Raw genomic sequence first — 17,080 nt, 5'->3', positions numbered from 1 at the left:
GTCCGGGGCACAATTGAGGAGTTGAAGAATTGGACATTAAGAAAGAGTCACAGGGTACTGACTTTGCTTTGGAATGGAAAAGAGCATTTTTCTGATTTGCGAAAACAAGGAATTTCAATTAGCATCAGTGATGGATTCTTTTTAAGCTTTCTCAGACTGTTCAATCAGTGGTATTCATTGAGTGTTTATCATGTGCATGAAATAACTAATTCCTCATCCCAGCTGTGGGGTGTCTGGCTGCATATACCAGTCAGAACTGAGGATAGGGGAAAACTCAGGGCAGGCTAATGTGTCCTAGGCTCACAAGACAGCAGTGTTACTGTTTCTCTGGGATCCTCAACTCTGAATTTCCTGATTTTGTGATGCCCTTTGAAATGCCTGATTCTGGCATTTCATGTGCAGAGCACTGTATTAAGCACTTGGGAGAGTACAGTACCAAACTCTCTAGCTGCTGTTTCTTGGAGAGGACAAAGTTCGTATTAATGAATAATAATGAATAATTATGGCATTTAATAAGTACGGACCACATATGCGTCAAGTGTCTGTGGAAAACTATACTTTAAAATTTGACTTTCTCCCCACCATGTGGACTAGAAGGAAATGTTAGTGTTTTTTTAAAAAATGGCATCTGTTAAGTACTTATTATATGCCAGGCACTGTTCTAAGCACTGTTGTAAATACAAGATTATCAGGGTGGACACTGTCCATGCCTCCAAGGCTTAATCTTAATCCCCATTTTACAGATAAGGGAACTGAAGCACAGAGAAGTTAAGTGATTTGCCCAAGATCACAGAGCAGACAAGTGGCAGAGCTGGGTTTAAAACCCACGTTCTTCTGATTCCCAGGTCCATTCTCTATCTACTAGGCCATGCTGCTTCTATGTTGCTGAGACTTTTCCATTCTTTTTCCCACTTTACTTTGTGCCCCTATCCCTTTCTTGTTTGGCTTTCATTCTTCTCAGAAGCAATCATCAGCACCACCTGTTTCTTTCCAGCTCTCTTCTTGTTTTGTTTCCTCTTTTCTTCTCTCTATCCCAATTACTATTGACGGATTCAGTCTCTCCCATTGTAATCTGCTCTAGTGTCTGTCTAGATTGTAAACTTCTTGAGAGCAGGGTTCATGTGAACTAATTTTCTTGTTTATCAGTCAGTCCATCACATTTATAGGGCGCTGACTGTGTGCAGAGCACTGTACTAAGCGCCTGGGGGAGTACAATACAACAATAATCCCATTCCCTGCCACAGTGAGTTTACAGTCTAGAGAGGAAGACAGTCATTAATGTAAATAAATAAATTACGATATAGTAAATTACAGATATAATAAATGACAGATATGTTCTCTCCCAAGTGCTTAGGGCAGTGCTTGGCACACAGTTGGTGCTCAGTAAATACTAGTTCTTTGAGTCCTGTGACTGCAAGTTTGGGCTGGCACAATTTCACACCACCCATCACCCCCATCATCATCATTTTCATTATTGTTTTATTTACTGAGCACCTTTGATGTGGGGAGTAACAAACGAGGTGCCTGGGAACATGCAATATAAGTAGAAGACATTGCTTTTGCCCTTGAGGAGTTTACAGTCTATTAGCGATTTTATAATAATAATAATGATGGCATTTATTAAGCGCCTACTATGTGCAAAGCACCGTTCTAAGTGCTGGGAAGGTTACAAGAGAAGCAGCGTGGTGCAGTGGAAGGAGCTTGGGCTTTGGAGTCAGAGGTCATGGGTTCAAATCCCCGCTCCGCCAATTGTCAGCTGGGTGACTTTGGGCAAGTCACTTCACTTTTCTGGGCCTCAGTTACCGCATCTGTAAAATGGGGATGAAGACTGTGAGCCCCCCCCCCCCCCCCCCCCCCCCCCCACCATGGGACAACCTGATCACCTTGTAATCAATCAATCGTATTTATTGAGCGCTTACTGTGTGCAGAGCACTGTACTAAGAGCTTGGGAAGTACAAGCTGGCAACATATAGAGACAGTCCCGACCCAACAGTGGGCTCACAGTCTAGCGCTTAGTACAGTGCTTTGCACATAGTAAGCGCTTAGTAAATGCCATTATTATTATTATGATGATGATGATGATGATGATGATTACAGGGTGATCAGGTTGTCCCACGTGGGGCTCACAGTCTTCACCCCCATTTTACAGATGAGGTAACCGAGGCCCAGAGAAGTGAAGTGACTTGCCCAAAGCCACCCAGCTGACAAGTGGCAGAGCTGGTGGGATTTGAACCCCAAACCCCTGACTCCAAACTCTTTCCACTGAACCACTGTGCTGCTCTAGAGATGAAGTCGAGGCAGTAGAGGCTCCATAAAAGCCGAATTTTCTGCTTCTTACAGGTGCGGCTTGCCATCTACTGATTTGTGTGGGCACTGCAACCAGTCCTCGATTTCAGGGAATAATAAGAATAAATATAAGAATATAAATAAATCCACCTCTCGGGCTCGCACCCGGACAGTTTCCAGGACTCTAGCAGGCTCGGCTACGGGAGGGAGAGTCAAGCGGAGGCCTACCCATTCCATCCCTAACTCGCGCAGTGGCTAGCGAGCGAAAGGCAATCTGCTACAAGTCAAAACTCGCCCATGCTGGGCAACAGCGGCAGCATGGGAGAGAGTCGAGGGTGGATTCTCAAGTTTACTGCACGGAAGGAGGCAATGGTAAACCACTGCTGTATTTGTACCAAGAAAACTCTACGGCTACGCTACCAGAACGATTGCAGATGGAGAGCGGGGCGTTCTGCGAGAGATGTGTCCGTGGTGTCTCTATGGGTTAGAAATGACTCGACGGTATAAGACAAGACTTGTTAAGTGCTATGTGCTAAGCGCAGGGGTAGATCCAAGATGATCAGGTTGGACAAGATGATGGCATTTATTAAGCACTTACTATGTGCAAAGCACTGTTCTAAGCGCTGGGGAGGTTACAAGTTGATCGGGTTGTCCACGTGGGGCTCACGGTCTTCATCCCCATTTTACAGATGAGGTAACAGGCACAGAGAAGTTAAGTGACTTGCCCAAAGTCACACAGCTGACAAGTGGCAGAGCTGGGATTTGAACCCATGACCTCTGACGCCGAAGCCCGTGCACTTTCCACTGAGCCATGCTGCTTGGGCATAGTCTCTGTCCCACATGGGGCTCACGGTCTTAATCCTCATTTTACAGGTGAGCTGAGGCCCAGAGAAGTGAAGTGACTTGTCCAAAATAATAATAATAATAATGGCATTTATTAAGCGCTTACTATGTGCAAAGCACTGTTCTAAGCGCTGGGGAGGTTACAAGGTGATCAGGTTGTCCCACGGGGGGCTTACAGTCTTAATCCCCATTTTACAGATGAGGGAACTGAGGCCCAGAGAAGCTAAGTGACTTGCCCAAAGTCGCACAGACAACAATTGGCGGAGCTGGGATTTGAACCCATGACCTCTGACTGCAAAGCCCCTGCTCTATTCCACTGAGCCACACTGCTTCTTTAAGATCACATGGCAGACATGTGGTGGAGCTTATTAATAATAAATATTTATTTATTTATTTATTTATTTTACTTGTACATATCTATTCTATTTATTTTATTTTGTTAGTATGTTTGGTTTTGTTCTCTGTCTCCCCCTTTTAGACTGTGAGCCCACTGTTGGGTAGGGACTGTCTCTATATGTTGCCAACTTGTACTTCCCAAGCGCTTAGTACAGTGCTCTGCACACAGTAAGCTCTCAATAAATACAATTGATTGATTGATTGATTGATTCTCTCCTAAAGTACAGAAGAAGCCCGAGCAGTTTTACTTGGGATCCATGGTAGTAGTTGGGTCCTGGTCCCGCCTCTCCTTGGATTTTAAGCCCCACCCTCAAATTCCCGCTTTCCGTGCCAAAAACTAAGTCCTTGAGGGTGACAGCTCTCATGGCCGGAGTGAGGCAACCAATCTTGCCTTGCATCTGCCACACACAAGACTCCTCTGATGGTGTGACAGTGGTGGCAGATAAACTCAGCAGGTATCATTCCATCCCCAAACATTTCCAACCTCTCCGAGGCATAAGTTGTTTCCTAGATCAGGAATTGTATATTCCTTTAGTTTAGAAATTAACTTCACTGCAGTTACTAGTCAAGAAAAAAACAGCATGACCTAGTGGATAGAGCATAGGCCTGGACCTGGTTTCTAATTCTGGCTCTGACTCATCTGCTGTGTGACCTTAGGCAAGTCACTTAACTTCTCTGTGCCTTAGTTACCTCATCTGTAAAATGGGGATTAAGACTGTTGAGCCCCTTGTAGGACATGAACTTTGTCCAACCTAATTAGCACATGGTAAGTACTTACAAATGCCATTAGACGGTACTGGAGAGTCATGTTTTTTACTCTGCAACATCTTTTCAGTATTTATTGTGTTCCTACTGGGCATAGAGCACTAGATCAGATATTTGGGAGAAGAAATTAAAAGTAGAAGTTGTGTTTCTTATACTTGATCTTACAGTCTAAAAATGTGTGTGTATGTGTGTGTTTATGTAGGGGTGTGCGGTTTATCTCCTGGTAAATTCCAGAGTTTTATGTAGTGCATTGAGCATATTTACAATCCAATTCCCATCTCTCGAAAGCTATGATCTGTGGCTCCCTGCACCTGAAGGAAGGGAAAATGAACAATCAATCAATCCTTTTATCAATCGATGGTATTTATTGAGGGCTTCCTATGCGCAGAGCACTCTACTAAGAGCTCAGGAAAGTACAATATAACTGATAGTCTAGAGGAGCTTACAGTCTGTAGGGGAGACAGGCATGAATGTAAATAAATAAATTATGGATACTAACATGAGTGCTGTGGGACTGAGGGAGGGAGACAGCTACTGTAGTTGTCCCGCCACCCTCAGAGAGGACGTCTGTAGCCATTCCAACAGCATGTCTCCTCTTTGCTTCTGTGACTGCTGCTATGGAAGCAAGTGTATGGTTCCCTTCCCCACAGCACCTGTATATATGTATATATGTTTGTACATATTTATTACTCTATTTATTTATTTATTTTATTTGTACATATCTATTCTATTTATTTTATTTTGTTAGTATGTTTGGTTTTGTTCTCTGTCTCCCCCTTTTAGACTGTGAGCCCACTGTTGGGTAGGGACTGTCTCTATATGTTACCAATTTGTACTTCCCAAGTGCTTAGTACAGTGCTCTGCACATAGTAAGCGCTCAATAAATGCGATTGATGATGATGATGATGATGCTCTGAGCACAGTAAGGACTCAATAAATACGACAATGAATGAATGAATAAATAAATACCACCTCACACTCTCAAGCACGGGGCTGCCCAGTGCCCTGGGAAGAGAGAAGAAGGTGAATTTTGGCTCTCAGGGACCCCCCCGGGCATTTTCCGTCCCTGAGTGGACACTTGGGTCTGTAGTGTGTCCCTGCTGTGACGTGAGACCTTACTGCTCACAGGTCCACTGAACTGCTCCTTAACAATGGGGCCCCTGTCTGGGTGTCACTTGCTCAGCCTCCAGTTGCTGACTCAAGGAAATTTCCTGGTCACTGACCATCGACCCCTATTAGAGCTGTGTGAGGGAAGCAGGGAACGACACGGGGGAGAGGGGGTGGGAGATATGAGGGAAAGAGAGGAAGGAGAGGGGAGAAAAAGAGAGAGGGAGGGAGAGAGAACACACACCAAATCAGAGGGATACCAGAATTCTCACCACAGACTTAGGGAGAAAGAGCACATTAAAATAGTTAGAGAAGGAGATTCATTCAGTCATTCAGCGAACACAACGAGAACCCCGGAAAAGGAGCAGAAATGTCTGCATCAAGACAGGCTTGAAGAATAAACAAGAACCCGTCTAATTGAGCGGAAGTCCAGGTAAGTTATTCCTTTTTAATCCCATCATTTATCATCTAGCAATAATCCTTCCGTCCGCTCCGTTCAAAGGATCTTTTGGGGGATAGAAGTCAGCCATCCGTTTTAAAAATAATTTCAGCCAGGGGTAACCTATTTAGACAATGACAGGAATTGGGTTCCATTATTAGAGAATGGGTCCAATGAACCACTAGTTTCCAATTAGTTTTGCAACTCTTGCAGTTGGGTCAGAAAATTTCCTTCACATCCTCCAAGATGAAAGTTTCCCCTGCAGGGAGCACGATGGTGTATTAAATCAGAAATAGGAGTGAATGAGAATGAAGCTGCAGGGAAATATCTTAAACTAAGCTAGCCTTGATGGGTTTCCTGCCGATCCAGTGTGAAGATCAAATTAAATGAAATTGTTCATCCAGGGGCTTTTCAGGACACCTAGGCGTCGCAGTCATGATTTCTTTCCTTCAAATCCCCTAAAAACTCTTTGCATAAAATCCCCCTTCCTCCCCTCACTCCCCTCCCCTCAATGTTTGGAGGGTACGGATTCTCTCAGGTCATGATTAATGGATTAATTGTCTATTCTTATCTATATGCTGCAGTCACAGAAAAATTCCAGGGGGATTTTTAATGTCTATCGTTAAACCAAACTCATCACATCTTTCACTTTTCAGTGCCAAAAATGAAACTCTCGGTAGGGAGGGAATTCAAGAAATTCTTAAGGTCGACAAAACCAACAAACTAACCCTCTTTGAGAGCATGAAAAGGACATTCTGAAGGAGCAAGTAAATCTAGTAGTAGGTCTAAATAGGTGGCAGCAAGAAATCTCTAACTTTAACAATAACTTCAGAATCAGACACCCCCTTTGATTTCTAACTCTTTGTAAGGGGAATCAGAAAAAGTTTACCTGTAGCTGAAACTAAAATTCAGACAGATGCAAGTTTTTTTTTTTCCTGGATGAAAAAATAGAACTATTATAATGACTTAAGAACTGATTTGTTCTGTACCCAGGAAGAAGTCATGAGTAGGAAATCAATGTAACTTCAAGTTTTTAAATTTTATTTTATAGTATTTGTTAAGTGCATACTCTGTGCCACTGTACTAAGGACTGGGGTAGATAAAAGCTAATCAGGTTGGACACATTCCCTGTCCCACAGTCTTACATATTACATTTGAGGGAACTGAGGCAGGGAGAAGTGAAGTGGCTTGCTCAAGATCATACAGCAGAAAAGTGGCAGAGCCAGGATTAGAACCTAGGTCCTTCCTACACCCGTGCTCTAGGCAACACTGCTTTAAGATCCTTCAGAAAACCTGCTCTGGGAATACACAATTCTAGAAAAAGAGTTTCACATAAAAGATTATTTGTTGAAGACCACAGTTTTTGGCATCTTTGAGGCTGCCCAAGCCCAGAAGTATCATAGCTCTCTAATATTGTACAGAAGCTCGGCACATTTCCCCATCTGAGCATGAAGTTACAAGTATTACATCATCTTACTCAAATATCACTGGATAATTCAATCCCATATTCAGATGCTCATATTTGGAGGAAGCGTAAGATAGTAGAGTAAAACTCTTGATGAGGTAGGTCGATAGCAGCCCAGGGAATGTCAATCCTAGCCTCACCAGATAAGGCTTTTAACTAGCTTGACTGTTTTCATGGTGGATGCTTAATGACGGGGATCTCCATGGCAACTGGGAAAGAAGGAGAGAAAATGGCAACATGTTTGGAGCTGTTCAGTAATTCTGCCGTCTGAGCCAAGCACAAAGAAACTATTGCTCAGTATTCAGCTCATGAAGGAGAAGAACGGGTGACTCCCAGCTTCCTGGGAAAGAGAGTGGGCCAGGCACTTCGAACCTATTGCAGAATCTTTTCACTTTAGAGAAACTAAGTACTTTGATGGTCAAGAAATGGTAAAAGATGCCTATTTAAAATGGTTGGATCAACAGTGGGGTCTCTAGGGAAATGTCTTAGTATTAGTGAGGGTAAGGGCAGTGCTACTCTTGCCTTTAAAATGGTTGTGGTCAGCTACGGAAATCAATCCCATTCCTGGGAGGGTAGAAAGATTGGAGTAGTACATCTGCCAGAAAATTACTTTCTCCCCCTTCAAAGCCTTACTGAAGGTGTATCTCCTCCAAGAGGCCTTGCCAGACTAAGCCCAACTTTACCTCATCTCCCACTCCCTTCCGCGTCACCCTGACTCACTCCTTTTGGTCCCCCCCTCCACTTATGGGCATATCTGTAATTTTATTTATTTATATTGATGCCTGCTTACTTGTATTGTTGTCTGTCTCCCCCCCTCTAGATTGTGAGCTCATTATGGTCAGGGATTGTCTCTCTGTATTGTATTATTCGTTCATTCAGTTGTATTTATTGAGCACTTATTGTGTGCAGAGCACTGTACTAAGCGCTTGGGAAGTACAAGTCAGCAACATATAGAGATGGTCCCTACCCAAAAATGGGCTCACAGTCTAAAAGGGGGAGACAGACAACAAAACAAAACAAAACAAAAAGTATTATACTTTCCCAAGTGCTTAGTATAGTAGTGTTCTGCACACAGTAAGTGCTCAATAAATACAATTGAATGCTTGATTGCTTGTAAGTGCTTCGCAAAGATCATTATTATCATATAATTATTATTATTCTTACATTTTCTCTCTCCCAGGGGCCATGAGCACTCGGTATTTCCCAGGGCGGACAGTGCTCTTCGAGCGGGAGCACAGCGGAGTGACGTACAGAGTACCAGCACTCCTGTACATCCCTCAGAGTGCCACACTATTGGCTTTTGCTGAAGAGAGACTGAGTCCTAATGATGCTCATGCCAACCTGTTGGTCCTGAGAAGGGGAACATTTTATCGGAACTATGTAGAGGTGAGTGATACAGCCAGGTAACAGGAAGGGCAGGTTGTCCCATTCAATTTTTGGAGGACAGTACTGAGGCTAAATATTGAATTCCTGGGTAAATTCAAGTAGGTATCCAGACCCCTCAGTCCAAGAACTCCCGAGCTAGCACTAACACGTGCAGAAATAATAATAATAGATGAGCATATGGGTTATGGAAGAACTGGGTGTTCGTTTGTTTTGCAGAAACATCACACAAGATGTCTATTCTGCCACAACCCTCTCCGCCTGCTAAGGCTTTGGTAGAATAGACATCTTTTCAACTGAAGTAGGAAAAAATTGGGTTCTATGGAATCCTGTACAGATTCAAGTAATAGCTGCTGGATTCAGAAGAATGGTGCTCTTAGGATTGTTCTTTAGAGGAAGCTGGAATGAACCACATTGAACCTATCTACACAATTCGTTAAAGAGGAGAGTCACAGTCCTTGTGTTACCATGTTATGTGCCAGTGGTACCTGTTTCCCTGACAACTCACTGGATTGTTCCATTCCAGGTAGATTTTTTTCAATATTACTGGATCTGTGGCTGCAATTTGTCCCCCATGCTATTAGGAGAGATAGCTACTCCTGTGAGTCCCTTGCAGGATGTGGACTGTGTCTAACCTTATCAGTTCATGCCCCTGTGATTAGTACAGTGCTTGCCACATGGAAGTGCTTAACAGGTGCCATGAAGAAAAAAAAATCCACATTTTTGGGAGCCACAAAAACACCACAGAGAAAACTACTACCTGGGACTAAAATCACAAACTTTTGGAACATTTTTAAGCTATCAGGATAACGAGGAAGTAGCTCCGGACACTACAGAATTTGGCTGAATGTTGTTGTGTGGAACAGCAAGGCATCAGAAATGGCCCATGCCTAAATTTTATTCTGCAAAATAGGATCCCCAAACTCCCTGGGACAACATGGCTCCTCTACTTGTCTGCTGTCTGAACTTGGGCAAGTCACTTAACTTCTCTGTACCTCAGTTCCTTCATTTGTAAAATGGGGATTAAGACTGTGAACCACAGGTGGGGCATGGACTAACCTGATTAACTTGTGTTTGCATCAGCACTTACTACAATGCCTTGCACATAGTAAGCACTTAACAAATGCCATAAAAAATATTGAATCCATACAGGAAGAGAGGGAAGAAAATCCACGACTACACACATGTGCATTTTTCTTTTTAAAGAGACATGCCCTTGGATCATGGAAATGTAATGATAACAATAATTATAATTACTAAAAATTATGGTATTTGTTAAGCACTTATTATGTGCCAAGCACTGGTCTGGGTGCTGGGTTACATACAAGAAATCAGGTTGGACACAGTAACTGTCCTATAAGGGCCACATAGTCTTAATCCCTATTTTACAGATGAGGTAACTGAGGCAAAGAGAAGGTAAGTGACTTGCCCAAGGTCACACAGCAGACAAGTGGCAGAGCCTAGATTAGAACCCATGTCCTCTGACTCCCAAGTCCGTGCTCTTGCCACTAGGCCCTACTGCTTCTCTATGCAGTCCTAGGAGGAAAGATTTTGTGAAGGAAAGATTTTGTGGAGGAAAGATTTTTCCAGTCTTCCTGGACATATCAAGAGAAACATCTGATGTTCCCTTTGCTTGTGACTCCCTGCCTTTCCCTTCTCACAGTCAATCTCCTGGAAGCTCAGGATCCGATCCTGACATACTGCCTTTGGTACACAGTTCTGACATAGAGTAGTGGATGTCACCCCTAATCATTCAATCAATCAATTAATGTCATCTTTATTGAATTCTTATTATGTGCAGAGCACCGAACTAAGTTCTTGGGAGAGTAGATTATAACAGAGTTGGTAGACACATTTCCTGACCATACCAAGCTTACAGTCTAGAGGGGGAGATGGATATTGATATAAATAAATTATGCATCTGTACACAAATGCTATGGGGCTGAGAGATGGGTGAATAAAGGGTGCAAACCCAGTTCCAGGGTGATCCCAGACTGAGCTCCTTCCTCCCAGACTGAGCCCCTTCCTTCCTCTCCCCCTCGTCCCCCTCTCCATCCCCCCCCTTCTTACCTCCTTCCCTTCCCCACAGCACCTGTATATATGTATATATGTTTGTACATATTTATTACTCTATTTATTTATTTATTTATTTTACTTGTACATATCTATTCTATTTATTTTATTTTGTTAGTATGTTTGGTTTTGTTCTCTGTCTCCCCCTTTTAGACTGTGAGCCCACTGTTTGGTAGGGACTGTCTCTATATGTTGCCAATTTGTACTTCCCAAGTGCTTAGTACAGTGCTCTGCCCATAGTAAGCGCTCAATAAATACGATTGATGATGATGATGATGATGATGATGATGATGATGATGATACAGAAGGGAGTGGAAGAAGAGGAAATGAGGACGCAGTCAGGGAAGGCCTCTTGAGGGAGATGTGCTATTAATAATGTTTTCACGTTGGGGAGATGAGGATATGATAAGAAGGGACCCTGAAGTTGGGTCCAAGGTGAGATCAAAGAATGAAGTACATGGGTAACAAGCATAGGGAATTAGAGTAAGAAGACTAAAAGGCTATGTTTGCTTGGGAGAAAAATCTAGCCTCTTAAAAAAAAATCCTGAACTGTCATGTTTCTTAATGTTACAAATATATCCAATTCTTTTTTTCTTCAAACCTAAAGAGGACTGGCAAACAGAAGATTTGAGGGGCATGTTTTAGGACTGGCTCAAGACTGTTGGTTTTAGTCATGGATTATTGTCTCTGTTGTTTGCTTTCTTCTTTGCTCGTCTCCTGATTGGCTTAGGAGTGTGTCTGATTGCCAAGCCGTGTCTGAGAGTCCTGTGGGTTCAGTGCTGCTCTCCTCACTCTGCTGCCAGGCTGCCCGACTCTGAGATGGCCCCGAGGCTCCAGGGTGGCAGTGGGGATGGGGAGGGGATAGTTGGGGCAGGAAAAGTGCCAAATGCTACCTGTCAATCAGGAAGATGGGCTCCCACTGGGGCTCCCTTGTGGACTCTTGGTTGAGCGTCACAGGGATTGAAAGCCATTTCCCCTGTCTACATGCTATTCTTGTAAATGCTAGTTTGGCCCCGAGAGTTAGATTTAATAATAATAATGCCATTTGTTAAGCTCTTACTATGTGCAAAGCACTGTTCTAAGCGCTGGGGGGGATACGAGGTGATCAGGTTGTCCCGCGTGGGGCTCACAGTCATCATCCCCATTTTACAGATGAGGGAACTGAGGCTCCGATAAGTTAATGACTTGCCCAAGGTCACACAGCAGACATGTGGCGGAGCCGGGATTCGAACCCACGACCTCTGACTCCAAAGCCCGGGCTCTTTCCACTGAGCCACGCTGCTTGGTCTGTTCAGATTTAAACCAGTGAAGCAGTATGGTCTAGTGAAAAGAGCACAACCCTGGGAGTCGGAGAACCTTGGGCAAGTCGCTTTGCTTTTTTGTAACTGAGGGAATAAGACTGAGGGCCCCATATGGGACATGGACTGTGTCCAACTCGATTCAATTTTAATTACCCCAGTGCTTAGTACAGTGCCTGACACGTAGTAAGCCCTTATAAAATACCATAAAAAACCAAACCAAAACAAAATACCTGTTTTCCCTTCTCCTCAGACTGTGAGCTCCATCTGGGACAGGGATTATCTGACTTGATTATCTTGTATCTACTCCAGGGCTCAATACAATGCCTGGCACATAGTAAGCACTTAACAAACACCACATGAAAAGCAGCATCGCCTAGAGGATAGAGCATGGATGTGGGAGTCAGAAGGACATGGGTTCTAATCCCTGCTCCCCCATTCGTCTGCTGTGTGACCATGGGCAAGTCACTTAACTTCTCTGTGAATTAATGGGAATTAAGAATGTGAGTCCTATGTGGGACAGGGACTGTGTCCAACCCGATTATCTTGTGTCTACCTCAGGGCTTAGAACAGTCCCTGGCACATAGTAAGCATTTAACAACTACCACAATTATTATTATTATTATATTTCATTAAAATTAAATCTTAAGAGGAATTGTCCTCTTGAAAAGTCCCCTCAAAAGGACTGCCTTTCTCCATGCAGATTTGGCCAGAGGAAGATAGGGAGAAGCAGCATGATAGTCTAATGATAGATCTTCTATGATAGAGAAGCACCATGGCTCAGTGGAAAGAGCCCAGGCTTTGGAGTCAGAGGTCGTGGGTTCAAATCCCGGCTCCACCACTTGTCAGCTGTGTGACTTTGGGCAGGTCACTTAACTTCTCTGGGCCTCAGTTCCCTTATCTGTAAAATGGGGATGAAGACTGTGAGCCCCACGTGGGACAACCTGATTACCTTGTATCTACCCCAGCTCTTAGAACAGTGCTTTGCACATAGTAAGCGCTTAACAAATACCAACATTATTATTATTATTAGGGAGGACTTTAGTAGGCTGAAAAGTCAGAGAGGGAAGGGGCTGAGGGGAGGAGAATCTTGATTTCTTCCTGTCCTCTTCTCTCCTCATCAGTGGGAAGACATGAGAGCGCTAGAGACTGCAACTCTAGACCAGCATCGGTCCATGAACCCCTGTCCTGTCTACGACGAATTCACAGGCACTGTTTTCCTCTTCTTCATTGCCGTTCTCGGCCGCACCCCGGAAGCTTTTCAGATCATCACGGGCCAAAATGCGGCCCGCCTCTGCTACGTATATAGCTCTGACGAGGGTCACAACTGGAGCAGCGTCACTGACCTCACCCAAGAAGTCATCGGAAGCGCAGTCAAAGGTAGAAAAGCTCACTCACAAGTGAACTAGGAGTTCAGAACACAGTTCTTTTCTTCATCAAAATTTCCAGAACTGATCGCTTTTAAAAAAATAGTATTTGTTAAGGGCTTACAATGTGCCAGGCACTGCACTAAGTGCTGGGGTAGATACAAGTTAAACAGGTTGGACATAGTCTCTGTCCCACACAGGGCTCATGGTCTTAATCCTTGTTTGACGGATGAGGTAACTGAGGCATAGAGAAGTTAAATAACTTGCTCAGGGTCACACAGCAGACAAATGGTGGAGCTGGGATTGGAACCCAGGTCCTTCTGACTTCATTCATTCCCATGCGCTATCCATTAGACTAGGCTGCTGCTCCACTTGGGTGTCCAAGCCTGGCTATGAGAATGGAGAAGAGAGGAGTGTGTGCGAGATTCCTCCATTTTTATTAGTTCTAGAGACCAAGCTGGGAGGCTCTGAATAGCTATTTTCTGGTGGTTGGGGAAGGGCAATCAAATCAATTATTCAATCGTGTTTATTGAGTGCTTACTATGTGCAGAGCACTGTACTAAGAACTTGGGAGAGTACAATGCAACAGAATTAGCAGACACGTTCCCTGCCGATAATGACCTTACAGTCTAGAGGGGGAGATCTCTTTAATAATAATGATAACAATAATAATAATAATAGCACTAGTAATAATAGTCTTTGTTAAGTGCTTACAATGTGGCAAGCACTGTAGTAAGCACTGGGGTAGATACAAGATAATCAGGTCTGCAATTTCTTTTTCACACAGGGCTCACATTCTAAGGGCCAGAGAGAACAGGTATTTGATCCCCATTTTATAGATGAAGAAACAGACAAAGCAGCATGGCTCAATGGAAACAGCACGGGCTTTGGAGTCAGAGGTCATGGGTTCAAACCCCGGCTCCACCAATTGTCAGCTGTGTTACTTTGGGCAAGTCACTTAACTTCTCTGGGCCTCAGTTACCTCAACTGTAAAATGGGGATTAAGACTGTGAGCCCCCCGTGGGACAACGTGATCACCTTGTAACCTTCACAGCGCTTAGAACGGTGCTTTGCACATAGTAAGCACTTAACAAATGCCATTATTATTATTATTATTTAAAAGATGGGAAGGCCTAATGGACAGAGCATGGGCTTAGGAGTCAGAAGGTTATGGGTTCTAGTCCCAGTTCTATCACTTGACTGTCGCGTGGCCTCAGGCAAGTCACTTCACTTCTTTGTGCCTCAGTTTACTCATCTGTAAAAGGGGGATTAAGACCATACCTCATATGGGCAGGGACTGCATCCAACCCGATTTGCTTGTATTCACCCCACCGCTTAGTACAGTGTCCAGCACCTAGTAAGCACTTAACAAATAGCACAATTATTATTACAGTAGTCTCTTCTTCTCCATGCAGACTGGGCCACCTTTGCCCTAGGCCCCGGACACGGAATTCAGCTGAAATCAGGACGCCTGCTGGTGCCAGCCTACACCTACCACATCGACTGTACAGAATGCTTCGGAACCCTCTGCAGGACCACCCCTCACTCCTTTACCTTTTTCAGTGACGACAACGGCCACAACTGGCGCTTCGGAGAATTCGTCCCGAACCTGCAAACTGGGGAGTGTCAGTTGGTGTCTGTGAACGAGGAAGATGGCAGCAACGTCCTTTATTGCAATGCCAGGAGCCCTCTGGGGTACCGAGTCCAGGCTCTCAGCACCGACGACGGAGCTGCCTTTCACCCGGGGCAGCTGGTCCGTAAGTTAGTCGAGCCCCCGCGAGGCTGCCATGGTAGCATCGTTGGGTTCCCAGCTCCTCTGGCCTGCACCCCTGCCGGCCTCCCTCCCCAGGAATTCCCATCTGTCAGGCAGAGAAAACTCCCACTTCTAAGAGAGCTTTTGAGAAGCAATCCTCCTAGAGAGGGGATTGAAAATGTTACCTCCACCTCTGGGACCTGCAAGCCACTGGAGTCCCCTCATACAAAGAACTCTGAAAACCCTTCTCTTTCCAGGAGCTGTGAGCATGGTGATCTTGAATCTTCCCAACGGTTTTCCCTTGCTAAAGAGCCAAGACTGCCTGGCCCAGAATCCATTTCCAAACCGGAGACTTCGTTTCAGACCCCTACCTGGATGCTGTATTCCCACCCGACCAGTGCTAGGTCTCGAGTCAATATGGGGGTTTATCTCAGCACCTTTCCGAGAGATGCCAACAGCTGGACTGAGCCCTGGATAATTTACGAAGGCCCCAGTGGTTACTCTGATCTGGCCTACATTGGGCCACCATTTTCAGGGGTCCCAGCTGTTGCCTTTGCCTGTCTCTATGAAAATGGGACCAAGTCCTCCTACGAACAAATCTCCTTCAGCATATTCACACTCCATGAAGTCATGGAGAACATACCTGTGGTGCCCAGATCTCTGATCTGGAGAGACCGAGAGGGTAGCAAGGGGCGATCTAGGACTTGTACGACCTCCTGAATCTTTCAACTCATCAGATGAGACCCTGAGTCTTGTTGCGAAAGATTCAGAGAATAGAAATTACTCTAAGTGCAAGTACAGACTTGGGTCTTGAAGGAATCCTGACTTCCCCTTTCACCGGTGTTCATGAATGAATATGACCAAGGGAGTTGTGGAAGATTTCCAATGTTCTCCAGACCCCATTTCCATTCACCCTACTGTGTCTACACAATAAACAGTCATGGATAAGGGTATCGATGATGATGATGACCTTGAGAGGCCACATTGAAGGCAGAGCTGGCTTTTGGACCTGGGGAGGGAAGCCACTAGTAGGTTCTTTGCAGTGGCTGTAGGAGTATTGCCCCATCTCCCTCCTACCATTCCTCTCCAAACTCCTTGAGTGAGTTATCTAAACCCGCTGTCTCCAGTTCCTCTCCTCCAATTCTCTCCTTGACCTCCTCCAATCTGGCTTCCATCCCCTTCACTCTACAGATACCACCCTCTCAAAGGTCACGAATGATCTTCTTCTTGCCGGATCCAATGGCCACTAATTCATCCTAATCCTCCGCAACCTCTCAGTTGTCTTTGAAACTGTTGACCATCCCCTTCTCTTGGAAACATTATCCATCCTTGGCTTTATTGACACTGTCTTCTCTTGGTTATCTTCCTTTGTCTCTGGCCACTCATTCTCAGTCCTCCTCCTCTGCCTCCCACTCCCTAACTGTGGGGGTCCTTCAAGGTTCAGTTCTGGGTCCCCTTCTATTTTCCATCTACACCCACTCCCTTGGAGAACTCATCCACTCCCATGGCTTCAACTATACCTCTACACAGATTTTCCCAAATCTACATCTCCAGCCCTGATTTCTCTCTCTCTCTCTCTCTCTCTCTCTCTCTCTCTCTCTGAAGTCTCACATATCCTCCTGCCTTCAAGACTTCTCTATCTGTATGTCCTACCATCAGCTCAAACTTAACATGTCTAAAACAGAACTTCTTATCTTCCCACACAAACCCTGTTCTCTCTCTGACTTTCCCATCACTGTAAATGGTGCCACCATCCTTCCTGTCTCAAAATCCCATGACTTTGACGTTTTTCTTGACTCTTTCTCATTCAATCCATATATTCAATCTATCAATAAATCCTGTCGGTTTGACCTTCACATCACTAAAATTCTTCCTTTCTTCTTCATCCAAACTGCTACCACGTTA

At 44.6% G+C, this 17,080-nt stretch overlaps 1 protein-coding gene across 1 annotated transcript; it reads left to right on the top strand.

The window, feature by feature from the left end:
• Positions 1-5,670: 5,670 nt before the first annotated feature.
• On the top strand, positions 5,671-16,120 carry NEU4 (neuraminidase 4). The gene is made up of 4 exons (XM_038749595.1): positions 5,671-5,830; positions 8,482-8,687; positions 13,180-13,435; positions 14,838-16,120. The coding sequence occupies exons 2-4, from the start codon at positions 8,487-8,489 to the stop codon at positions 15,893-15,895; spliced, it is 1,515 nt and encodes a 504-aa protein (XP_038605523.1). The 5' UTR covers positions 5,671-5,830; positions 8,482-8,486; the 3' UTR covers positions 15,896-16,120.
• Positions 16,121-17,080: the final 960 nt, after the last annotated feature.

This window comes from Tachyglossus aculeatus, chromosome 7 (genome assembly GCF_015852505.1).
Source record: "Tachyglossus aculeatus isolate mTacAcu1 chromosome 7, mTacAcu1.pri, whole genome shotgun sequence".
In the NCBI taxonomy this organism is placed as follows: Eukaryota; Metazoa; Chordata; class Mammalia; order Monotremata; family Tachyglossidae; genus Tachyglossus; species Tachyglossus aculeatus.
Note: the sequence above shows the minus strand (reverse complement) of the source record. Positions and strands in the feature narration are given on the sequence as shown.

Coding starts and splice junctions, on each gene's coding strand:
- NEU4 (XM_038749595.1), top strand. CDS start 8,487: ATGAGCACTCGGTATTTCCCAGGGCGGACAGTGCTCTTCGAGCGGGAG. Junction 8,688..13,179: donor TTTATCGGAACTATGTAGAG/GTGAGTGATACA, acceptor TCTCCTCATCAG/TGGGAAGACATGAGAGCGCT. Junction 13,436..14,837: donor CATCGGAAGCGCAGTCAAAG/GTAGAAAAGCTC, acceptor TTCTCCATGCAG/ACTGGGCCACCTTTGCCCTA.